Source organism: Mesoplodon bidens (genome assembly GCF_964165515.1).
Source record: "Mesoplodon bidens genome assembly, chromosome: 19".
Classification (NCBI taxonomy): Eukaryota; Metazoa; Chordata; class Mammalia; order Artiodactyla; family Ziphiidae; genus Mesoplodon; species Mesoplodon bidens.
Genome location: NC_138179.1, coordinates 10,014,540 through 10,027,233, shown reverse-complemented (window position 1 = coordinate 10,027,233; position 12,694 = coordinate 10,014,540). Strand labels below are relative to the sequence as shown.

Here is a 12,694-nt window from a genome sequence, read left to right as displayed (position 1 = left end):
TGCTCCGAACCCAAAAGTCCCCAGTTTCTGGAGGGACCAGGCAGAGAGAGAAAAGAAAAATGCTTGAATTTTACCCACAGGTGTAGTTTACCAAATTGCTATAAATCATAACCAACTTGAGGGGAAAGGCTTCCCCATATCTGCAAAACACAGATCAAAACCAGTAACATTCCAGACAAAACACATAAACATTATAACCATACTCACCAGTTCACTCAGTAACCAATCTTTCTGTTAACTTTTTATGAAGCTATTAAGTCTTCCATTAGGATCCTTTAAGTTCTTACCCAGTTCAGCAGTGTGATCTGCAATTTATCAAAGACCTGTTATGGTCAAAAAGTCCTTCTTATGAATCTTCTTTTTTTTTTAACATCTTTATTGGAGTATAATTGCTTTACAATGGTATGAATCTTCTTGAAGATGAAGCATTTTTGCCAAAACATTAGAGTACAACAATAACTGTCTACAAATGACAAAAGACTTAAAAGGCACAATTAAACACCTAATCACAATGTAATCAATAAAGAAACTTGGTTACAGGAATTTTGACTGATTATAACCTTAACCCTTGAAAATCTTAATCTCTGGCAAAAACCAAGAAGCAAGTATTTGTGCACTTCCTGATTGGAAAACTTAATGCTTGAGTCTTCCTCTCCTAAGCGGGCAAAGGTAGATTAACTTAGACTCGTCCAGCAATTAATATTTTATCCTATTTGAAATGACCCATGAATTCTCTTCTTTCAACTTTATTTTCAAGTTACCAAAATCTAGAGAGACTACTTTAAATAGACATTCCCAAAACATAATTATTTCTATAGAGTTTACCTAAAAGCTATTTTTTCTCCTTTACTCTTAGAGATCACATAAGATTAAAGTTCCAGAGAGCCCAGGTAGATCATTTATATCTCAAAGGCACAAGAGAAATACCAGCTCCTTCTAGAAAGATAGCTTAGCTCATTTGATACAATATGCTCATTTGATACAATAGCAGAGCCGTTGGAGGCCATTATTCTCCAGATCTCTTGGGAGACCCCATTCAGCAAGGACAGCCACCTCAGGATCACCCCTGCAACTTTCGGGCCCCACACGCTGGTGGACGGCCCCTGCAACTTTCCATTCCCCATCCTGTATTTTCTGACATCTTGGCGCTCATGGGAGTTTCCTCGGTCTCCTGGCTGGCTCCACCAATTATTGGGCTGCACCCCGCAGGCCTACAATGGCTGTGCTTGTCCAGCTTCAAGACTGAAGAAAGAGCCCAGGGTCAGCAACAGACACATCAATGGTTTAATGGGTGTGGGAGCTTACACGTCTGAAGCAAGGTCTGGAGCAACACCCCACCCCTGTGCAGTGGACAGCGGCAGGACGTGGTGGCAGTCTTCACTCCAGAATTAGACTTCTAAAGAATTACTTTCACAGACATTGCAACTCAAGTCCAGGGATCTTACAGAACCAACTTATTAGAAACAACATTTACAAGGATAACTGTTTGGAGCAGAGTTGTATCTGATTTAATGTAGTCAGGAAGAAAGAACATTTTTTTCCTTATTTTGCTGATATATTTTATTTTGCTGAAGTTAGAAGAGCCTATGGTTTCAAGGCAAGATGCTGGAATTCCATGAGTAAACACAGATAGGAAAAAGACAGGCAGAAAAATTCACAACTTGTAATATGGAGGAAATCAGTAGACTAGGATTACTAATATGTGGAATATTAGTCATGTAATGTTTAAATTTCCATTTGTTATACAAATATTTTATTGTTATTTTTTAGATTAGAAACATTTTTTAAATGTTTTGTATAAATAGAAAAATAAGTCATTGTATTAGTATTAAGTGATAACACTGATGTGTTTTAGTTCAAAGAATAATTCTGTGACTATATTAGTCTGCTCAGGTTGCAATAACAAAATACCACAGACTGGGTGGCTTAAACACAGAAATTTATTTCACATAGTTCTAGATGCTGGGAAGTCCAAAATCATGGTGTCAGTAGGATTAGTTTCATTCTGAGGCTTCTTCTCTTGGCTTGGAGGTGGCCACCATCTCTCTCTGTGCTCACATGACCTTTTGTTTATGTGTGCACAGAGAGAGGGACAGAGAGAGCTCTTGGGTGTCTCTTCTCATAAGGACTCTAATCCTATGAGATCAAGGCTCCATCCTATGACTTAATTTAGCTGTAACTACTTCCTCACAAATCTACAAAAACAGCCACACTAAACGTTAGGGCTTCAACCTATGAATTCCGGAGGGACACAGACATTCAGTCCATAACAGTAGCCCACCAAAATATAAAAGGGGAAAAATAGAGTTCAAGAATGTACTTGACTTAAAATTTAAGTTGATATGTTATAGAACAATACGTAGAGCTGAGTTGAGAAGTTGATCTGTAAAGACTGCATCTTTCCTAGCTCCGTTTACTTAATGGCCTATGTGTATCTTTAGAACCAGATTTTGGTTTCTAATGCTATCTCTCACTGAAAGCCAGAGAAAACGGGTTTATTTTTGTTTTCTAATGACCTATAATTTCTCAGTAAAATGACAATTAATGCTTACTATCACAATTAAAGCTTGATCTGGGTTATTCTGAGGGCAAAAAAAAAAAATTGGAGATTAGAGGGGTTTTTTTTGTTTGTTTGTGTTTTTTTGCGGTACACGGGCCTCTCACCGTTGTGGCCTCTCCCGCTGTGGAGCACACGCTCCGGACGCGCAGGCTCAGCTGCCATGGCTCACGGGCCTAGCCGCTCCGCAGCATGCGGGATCCTCCCGGACCGGGGCATGAACCCGCGTCCCCTGCATCGGCAGGCAGACTCCCAACCACTGTGCCACCAGGGAAGCCCGGAGATTACAGTTTTAAAGGATTAAATAATTGTATCAGTGCTCTCTGTTTCAAAAATTATTAAGGCCCACTTGGTCACAGTTTGAATTATCTTGGGAATCTCCCAAGTCCTGGATCAATACAGCAAAGAGAAATGTCAAGAATTCAGAAACCAAAAATTCTGCTTCTGGTATGGCCAAGGTAGTTTCTACCAGGCCACCCTTCTGCAGATAAATATAAACCCTGGACAAATTTTAAAAAACAAAATATTGCACTGTGGAGGTCCAAACTTAGAAGAAAGAATGGCCACAGGATGAGCGTATTGTTTTTATGGTTTTTAACCGCAGGGTGGGTCATAGTCTGTGCTGTGCAGGGTGGTTAAAGCTCCTTCAGAAAACCACTATCATTCTGGCTGGAAGAATCGGGGACAGAGTTTGGGACAATAGCTGCTGAAAGGAGGTAGGGGAGGAATCCCTGAAAGGAGAGAGCCAGAGAGGGAAAGTTCCAAATTCTGTGTGTCAGCTCTGCCCAAATCTCTAGCTGACCTATGAACAGAAAAGAGAAGTTTCTCCCAATACCAAGCAGATTGTCACCTATGGACATTTACATAGTAATCACTTCATCTTGTTTTGGTTTGGAATTCTTCCTAAACATCATGATGCCACAGAATATGTAGCTGTTGATTTGCTCTGGATGCCAGACAGACAAGAATGTTGTATGAGATAGCTGGCTCAACTGTCTTTGGATGGATCCCAAACACGATGTTCCTTTCCAGGCCAGAGAATCTTCGGACACTGTCCAACACAATGGCATCACCTGACATGTTACTCGCATCGGTGAAGTGCACTACCCTTTTCTTCCTCATTGCTCTCCAGAGCTCCTGCTTGTAATGCTCCACATCTCTTGTGGTGCTAACAAGCACAGCGACGTCCTTGGGAGAATAGCCACTTTCAAAGAGAACCTTGCAAGTGTCTGCCACATGTGTCGCTATTTCATTCAGAGTCAAGTTTCGCTTCATAGTTAAGGTTCCCTGAACACCCTGAGCCCCTTCAGCTTCAAGATGCATCTGCAGGGACCCAAAGGGGATGTTAGGTGGAGGATTTTTTCTGACCTCCTGCAATACGTGTTGTAAATATTTGGCTATTTGATATGCGTTGCGGACCACTCTGGTGAGCTCTTCCTTTGGATACTGGGCTGAGAGAGCAGGGAGGCCGCTGTGCTCCATGTGGTTGGTCTGAAAGTAGTCTAGAAAGATCCAGAGAATTCCTGGGCAATCCTTGTCTCTCTGAGTGATGGTTTTCGCTTTGCCATACCAGTCCCCATCTTCACTGCGGAAATTCTGAGCTTCATCGATGATGATGTGTTGAATCTTTTTAAAGTCATTTTTCATGAAGTTTTTCCGGGTCACTGCATGGCAGATGTTTTTGTCACTGTAAAAATTAAAAAGACACATTCAGGTTTTCTCTGAGTCAATAAAGGAGAAAAATTACTCTATCATACTCCTAGGAATGTGACACTGTTGTCACAGATCATTTTATCATCTTACTCTCAAGGAACAAGGTGATTCACGGACTTCCCCGGTGGTGCAGTGGTTAAGAATCCACCTGCTAATACAGGGGACACGGGTTCGATCCCTGGTCCGGGAAGATCCCATATGCCATGGAGCAACTAAGCCCATGCGCCACAACTACTAAGCCTGCGCACTGCAACTACCGAAGCCTGGGCACCCTAGAGCCTGAGTGCCGCAACAAGAGAAGCCACAGCAAGGAGAAGCCTGAGCGCCTCAACGAAGAGTAGCCCCCACTGGCCGCAACTAGAGAAAGCCTGTGTGCAGCAATGAAGACGCAGTGCAGCCAAAAATAAATAAATTAATTAATTGAAAAAAAAAGAAAATAATAATAATTTTAAAAAGTGGGGCTTCGCTGGTGGCGCAGTGGTTGAGAGTCCGCCTGCCGATGTAGGGGACGCAGGTTCGTGCCCCGGTCCGGGAGGATCCCACATGCCGTGGAGCGGCTGGGTCTGTGAGCCATGGCCGCTGAGCCTGCGCGTCCGGAGCCTGTGCTCCGCAACGGGAGAGGCCACAACAGTGAGAGGCCCGCGTACCGAAAAAAAAAAAAAAAAAAGGAACAAGGTGATTCGGAGGGAATTTAGACTGAACCTCATTTGCTGACAATAAGATCCAACTGCTTGGGACTTCCCTGGCTGTCCAGTGGTTAGGACTGGGTGCTTTCTCTACCGTGGCCCTGGGTTCAATCCCCATAAGCCATGGGGCGCGGCCAAAAAAAAAAAGAAGATCCAACTGCTTACCTGATAAAGTTCCTCAGAGGCTGGTTCTCACAAATGTAGAGAATTTCATTTGCCTCACAGTGAAACATATTCCTGATCTTCTCCATGATCTTCACGGCCATGATTGTCTTCCCTGAGCCAGGTAAGCCATGGATAAACAACTCTTTGGTCTTGTGGAGGTTTTTTGAGAAGATCTCATACTGCTTGGCTGTGAGCAGATTTAAAACCTCACAGCCAAGCTGGTCACTCAAGAAAGATCTGAAGCCAAGCAAGACAATCACGAGGGACTGCAGCAAAGCTTCCATTTGCTGAGTGTTTGCAAAGTAATAGGACCTGGGGTACTCAATCAGGGATGCTACACCCTCTGAGGACTCTGCATTGCTCTCAGGACTCAGGTGGAGGACCTTGGTAATGACACACAGATATCCAGAGTAGCCCCCCATGTTCACCAGCTTCTGCTTCAGAGTGAAGGCGGTGCTGGTGCAATAGGACTGCTCGTCTGCATCCTGCTCCCTGAGAATGGTGTAGAGAATGGGGGGACTGTTCCATGCTATCAGCAGAGCATCACAGATGACTGCTTGCTTCTCTTCCAAGTTCAGGTCCACAGCCCAGCTTCTAGAAAGGATTAAAATTCCCTGGGAGAATGGATATATTTGCCTATTTATTAATTCCTCCAAACCTTCATTCTGTGAAGACAGCTCCTTCCAGAGGGATTTGGGAGTATATTTCAGACATCCTGGTAGCACTAGATATGGAAAGAATTAGAAATTTAGTGGCAAAAATCACATTTATTGTAATGATTAATTGTAATTAATCAAAATTACTCTACTTACCCTTAATTATAATTAATTTTATTAATTATGATGTTACTTATTTTTGTATACATTCTTTTGCCAATACTATTATATTACAGTGAAAGAAAAGAAGCCTTGAAAAGTCTGACACCCTTCATCTAAGCCTTTGTGCTTATCACGTTTATGACCTTGGAAAATTCCTTAACCTCTCTAAGACTCTGTTCCCTCATCTATAAAACAAACAAAAATCCACATGTACAAAAATAGCACATTCTTGTGGTGAGGAATAAATGAAATAGCATAAAGGTATCTGCTCATTGTAGCTGCTTGAGAAATGTTAGTTCTCTTTCCCTTTCTACTCTTAAAGCACCTGAATCTCAAAATGTCCCTTAACAGTCCCCATTGATGGAGGTAGGAAGAGCCCTCCCAGGAAGAAGGTGCTCATGAAATATCTGTGGAGAAGATGGAGCTATGAAAACTTTACTAGGAGAGACCTCTGTGCAGCCCTCCACTGGGAGATCCTAAGATTAGACTCTGAGATAACTCTCCTGAAGCATCACTCACTCACAGATCTATGTAATAATGCATCTATCACAAGTCTACCCTTTGTCATGAAGGAGCAAGGAACAATGCTGTGACCTGAGAATAAGCTTGCACTGTAGGGTTTTAAACTTATGTCAATGATCATTTGTTCCAAAGGGAGGGAAAAAATGAAGAGATTGTTGTCATCCTGCTGTGGTCATGTCAGATCACATACCAGAATCTGGATCTGTAGGGTTAATTTCCAGTGAAATTACCCATATCTCATTGGTAGTCGTCTATTGTTCCTTGTGGTGGAGCTCCCTCACTTCTACCAGGTGTTTGCACAACTTGATTTTGCCTGCAACCTGGATGATGGTGCGTAGGAGATGGACTCTATTATGGGACACATCCAGATTTTGGAGATGTTAAAAGGCTGGGGAAAACATGCATCTTGGAATGGATGGAATAGGGTAATATAAGGATATGTTTAAAATGCAGCTTTAGAAGACAAAGGAAGTATAAAATAAGAAAAGTATAAAATAAGAAAACACATCATTTGCACCAGGGAGTTTGCACACATCTATGGTTCTCACAATTCTGCAAGGCAGATATACTTACTGTTCTCTTTTTCATATGAGTAAATGGGAACTCAAACCGGTCAAGTGCCTTGCCCATGGTCACACCACTGGGAAATGGCAGAGCCAGCATCTGGACCCAGTGCTGTCTCAGACACCAGACCCTCTGTTGTCTCTACTGTGGCCTTGCAAGCCACACAGACTACCCCTGCCTGCTAAATGGACAATGTCACTAAAGCATTTGATGTTCATAGCAAATATGTTTTGCCTCATCGTCAAGTTGGTCTTATTTTTCTTTAATTATATAATGGGACATGCTTCCTAAGGAAATTATGTGAAGACAAGAAGTGTCCCTTTCATTTCTTGGATATTCCACATGGCACTTAACCAATTATAGGGGCCAGACTAGGTGTCAATGAATGTCCACCACGCCACGTGCACCAGAGTAGTCACCACTCTCCATGTGACTTGGGGCCTCTGTGCCTTTGTGTAGGTGTGCCCTGAGACTTGAATGCCCTCTTCTACTTTTGTCACCTGATAAATTCCTCTCATTTCTTCTAGAACTCCCATGTCTGTTCTCTCCTCAGAGTTCCCACAGAACTTTGTATCCATACTAGGCACTAATCTCTTCATGGATCTAGGGAAATCTTTTTGTGTGTGTGTGTATGTGGTTTTTTAAAAAATATTTTATATTGGAGTATAGTTGATTAACAATGTTGTGTTAGTTTCAGGTGTACGGCAAAGTGATTCAGTTATACATATACACGTATATATTCTTTTTCAAAATCTTTTCCCATTTAGACTACAGCATATTGAGCAGAGTTCCCTGTGCTATACAGTAGGTGATCGAGGGAAATCTTTAAAAACAGAGCACTGAAGTGTCCAGACTGATGGTTTTCCAACTACAGGAAGTCAGGTGAGGGCTCCTAACAGTTTAGGACATCAGGATGAAGGTCGCTGGGGGTTGGTTGAATCTGATCTACTACTCTCACCCCTGACTTTCTCTAGAACCCATCACTCCAGGTATAGAAAAAATATCTTTTCAGTCATTGCATTTTTTTCAAAAGAAAGATTTACAGTGTTTAATCTGAAGCTAAACTATTGTCAATCAATAGTAATAGTTAATGTAATGAGGACATCCCTATTCTTAGTACTTGGAGTCCAGTTGCAAAACCAAAACCGAACTGATTAGTTACCACTGTGAGAGCTCAGAATCTAATGATAGTCGTCTCTGAAAGTGAAAATTTGCTTCAAAAAATGGTTTTAATTAGGTAATACAGTCCCATAGTCCAAATACCAAAACATTCCTCTTTCTATTCACTCCATTTCCTCCCTTCCCAAGCCCATCCTACTCCTCTAACACAGACCCTTTTTTTCTTCAGTTTCTCAGCTAGTCTTCCAAAACTTCTCTGTGCAAATACAAGCCAATATTTCCCCCTTTCTTACACAATAGGTAGCAAACTGTCCAGATCTTTCCATATCAGTACATAAAGAACTTCCTTATTTTTTCCCACAGTTGTCTAACATGCCATTTTATGGATGTGACATATGTCCCTGTTGATGGGTTCTTGAGTGTTCCCCCCCAACCTTTTGCTATTATGAGAATATTACAATGAGTAACCTTGTATATTTTGTATGCATGCAGGTATATATAAAGAATAAAGTCCCAGCAGTGGGATTACTGGGTAAAAGGGTAAATGCATTTGTAATTCTGATAGATATTACCAAGCTGTCCTCCAATGGAGTTGTACCAATATGCACTCCTGCCAGTAATGTACGAGAAGGCTTGTTTCCCCATAGCGCAGCATATAAAAGATGTCAGATTTTTAAATTTTTTACCATCCAATAGATAAAAATGATAGCTTGTTTTAATTTGCAAGTCTCTTACTTTGATTAATATTAAGCATCTTTTCAAATGTTTGAAAGCCATTTGAATTGTATTTGCTCTGAACTGACTTTGTTGATTTTTCTTTTCAATTAATTAATTTAATTGTTTCTATTTTTGGCTGTGTTGGGTCTTCCTTACTGTGCGCGGGCTTTCTCTAGTTGTAGAAAGCGGGGGCTTCTCTTCATTGTGTTGCACGGGCTTCTCATTGCAATGGCTTCTCTTGTTGCAGAGCATAGGCTCTAGGCGCGCGGGCTTCAGTAGTTGTGGCACGTGGGCTCAGTAGCGCACAGGCTTAGTTGCTCCGCGGCATGTGGCATCTTCCCCGGCCAGGGATCGAACCCCTTTCCCCTGCATTGGCAGGCAGATTCTTAACCACTGCACCACCAGGGAAGCCCCGTTGATTTTTCTTTTAAGTTGTTCTTTATCCTTATCAACTTTTGGAAGCTGTTTATATTGATATATTAAAGACATTGGCCCTTTGTTTGTAATATGAGTTGCAAATATTTTTCCTAGCTGGTCAATGGCCCTTTGACTTTCTATTTAGTTGCTTTAGCCATGCACAATGCTTATCTTTTAATGTAATCATATATATCAGTCTACTTTCACGGCTTTTGGATTTTGAATCTTGACTTTTCTAATCCTCATGCCAAAAGTATAAAGGCATTTACAAATGTCTTCTTCTAGAACACTTATGGCTTTAATTTTTTAAAAATTCTTGATCGATTTAGAGCTTATGTTGGTATATGTCATAAAGCGTGAATCCATCTTTTTTAAAATAAATTGCCACCCAGTTTTCCCAATATCTCTTTATTGAAACATCCTTTCTTCTCCACTTGAGAGGTCAATTCCATCACGAACTAAATTCTGATGTGTTTGCAACTATTTCCGGACCTTCTATCCTGTACCCTTGATCTAGTTATATGCCAATACAACTCTATTTTTATTTGAGGCTTTGTAATGATTTAATATCTGGATAGCCCTTCTTTTTGCTCTTCTTTTTCAGGTTTTTATTTCCTGGCTCTTCTTGCTTGTTTATTTTTCCACTGGAACTTTAGGATAAGATTGTTTAGATTAAGTTAATCTCTTGGGTTTTTTTAATTGATATCTCATTAAGTTTATAAAATAACTTAGAGAAAACTGACAGCTTTCTTCCTTTCAAGAACATGACATGTGCTTCCATTTTATCCTTCTTCTGTGTCCTTCAATATTGTTTAAATTTTTTCTCAGATCGGTTTATCTTAGTTATTTTAAATTTTTGTTGCTATTGAAAATTTTTTTTGTTGAAAAAATTTTGTTGCTAAAGAAAATATTTTCTTTGATTTGTTTGTTATAGCAGGATACTGAATTTTGCATATTAATTTTGACATATGCTTCATATAATTCTATTAATACAATTATTTATATTCAATCTGAATTCTTTTATTGTTTATAGTGTTTTTCATTAGGCTCTCTAGAATATAGTCCTATCTTCTTCAATTTTTATCCCTCTAATTTCTTTCTCTTATCTAACTGCATTGGCTAATTAATATTGCACGGAAGTTGTAGCAGTGCAATGATGGTTTTGTTCCCAAATTTAACAGAATGCCTCTAATATCTCCCAATTGACATAATGGTCTTTGGGGGATATTGATAGATATAGATATATAGGTATAAGTATAATGTTAAAGAAGTATCTAGGGCTTCCTTGGTGTCACAGTGGTTAAGAATCTGCCTGCCAATGCAGGGGACACGGGTTCAAGCACTGGTCCGTGAAGATCCCACATGCCGCGGAGCAACTAAGCCCATGCTTAGTTGCCACAACTACTGAGCCCGTGTGCCACAACTACTGAAGCCCGCATGCCTAGAGCACTTGCTCCGCAACAAGAGAAGCCACCGCCATGAGAAGCCTGCTCACCGCAATGAAGAGTAGCCCCCACTTGCCACAACTACAGAACGCCTGTGTGCAGCAACAAAGACCCAACCCAGCCAAAAAGAAAGAAATAAAATAAATTTATTAAAAAAATAAAATTTAATTAAAAAAATAAATCTTTAGGAGGTAGGCCTAAATGTAAGACCGGACACTATAAAACTCTTAGAGGAAAACATTGGAAGAACACTCTTTGACATAAATCACAGCAAGATCTTTTTTGATCCACCTCCTAGAGTAACGGAAATAAAAACAAAAATAAACAAATGGGACCTAATGAAACTTCAAAGATTTTGCACAGCAAAGGAAACCATAAACAAGACGAAAAGACAACCCTCAGAATGGGAGAAAATATTTGCAAATGAATCAACGGACAAAGGATTAATCTCCAAAATATATAAACAGCTCATGCAGCTCAATATTAAAGAAACAAACAACCCAATCCAAAAATGGGCAGAAGAGCTAAATAGACATTTCTCCAAAGAAGACATACAGATGGCCAAGAAGCACATGAAAAGCTGCTCAACATCACTAATTATTGGAGAAATGCAAATGAAAACTACAATGAGGTATCACCTCACACCAGTTAGAATGGGCATCATCAGAAAATCTACAAACAACAAATGCTGGAGAGGGTGTGGAGAAGAGGGAACCCTCCTGCACTGTTGGTGGGAATGTAAATTGTTACAGCCACTATGGAGAACAGTATGGAGGTTCCTTAAAAAACTAAAAATAGAACTACCATATGATCCAGCAATCCCACTACTGGGCATATACCCAGAGGAAACCATAATTCAAAAAGACACACGCACCCCGATGTTCACTGCAGCACTATTTACAATAGCCAGGTCATGGGAGCAACCTAAATGCCCATCGACAGACGAATGAATAAAGAAGCTGTGGTACATATATACAATGGAATATTACTCAGCCATAAAAAGGAACGAAATTGAGTCATTTGTTGAGACGTGGATGGATCTAGAGACTCTCATACAGAGTGAAGTAAGTCAGAAAGAGAAAAACGAATATCGTGTATTAACACATGTATGTGGAACCTAGAAAAATGGTACAGGTGAACTGGTTTGCAGGGCAGAAGTTGAGACACACATGTAGAGAACAAACGTATGGACACGAAGGGGGGAAAGCTGTGGGGGGGTGGGGATGGTGCTGTGCTGAATTGGGCGATTGGGATTGACATTTATACACTGATGTGTATAAAATTGATGACTAATAAGAACCTGTTGTATAAAAAAATAAATAAAATTTAAAAATTAAAAAAACAAAACCCAAAAAACTAATACTAAACTTTCTTTGGGTTATTTGTATGGAAATATGTTAATATAAATGTTTCAGACATTACACGAAATTCCTAAAAATCTTATATGTTCTGTTATAATGTTATAAAGCATAATTCTAGTTATTACTTTAAAATGTGTATCTCAGAAATAACTAAATTTCCTTGTCAATTGCATTATTATGAACTTTCATCAAATAATTAACTGTGGTCATTTTTAAGTCTTTTGTCATTTACAGATAGTTCTGGGTGTACTCTGATGCTTTTGCAAAAATGTTCCTATAAAAGGGTTTCATCTTCAAGGAATTCATGGAAAAGACTGACAAGTGCAGGTTTCTGGTAATTGACTATACTGCTGAACTGAATGAATAAGCATTTTCAGAACTCTAATGGAAAACTGATGAATTCATAAAAGTGCTAACAAAAGATCAAGATAAAAAAATTAATTACATGGGGCTTCCCTGGTGGCGCAGTGGTTGGGAGTCCGCCTGCCAATGCAGGGGACGCAGGTTCGTGCCCCGGTCTGGGAGGATCCCGCGTGCCGCAGAGCAGCTGGGACTACATGGGACTGAGTGAACTGATGAGGATGATTATAATTTTTGTGACTTTGTTTGA

At 40.2% G+C, this 12,694-nt stretch overlaps 1 protein-coding gene across 1 annotated transcript in view; it reads right to left on the bottom strand.

Moving 5' to 3' along the window:
- Positions 1–361: 361 nt before the first annotated feature.
- Positions 362–12,694, bottom strand: part of SLFN11 (schlafen family member 11) — a 25,832-nt gene continuing 13,499 nt past the window's right edge. The window contains exons 4-5 of the mRNA XM_081218437.1: positions 5,122–5,845; positions 362–4,244 (exon numbers count right to left, since the gene is read on the bottom strand). Coding sequence (XP_081074563.1) covers positions 3,461–4,244; positions 5,122–5,845 — 1,508 coding nt within the window. The 3' untranslated portion in view covers positions 362–3,460. The remainder of the gene's footprint in view (positions 4,245–5,121; positions 5,846–12,694) is intronic.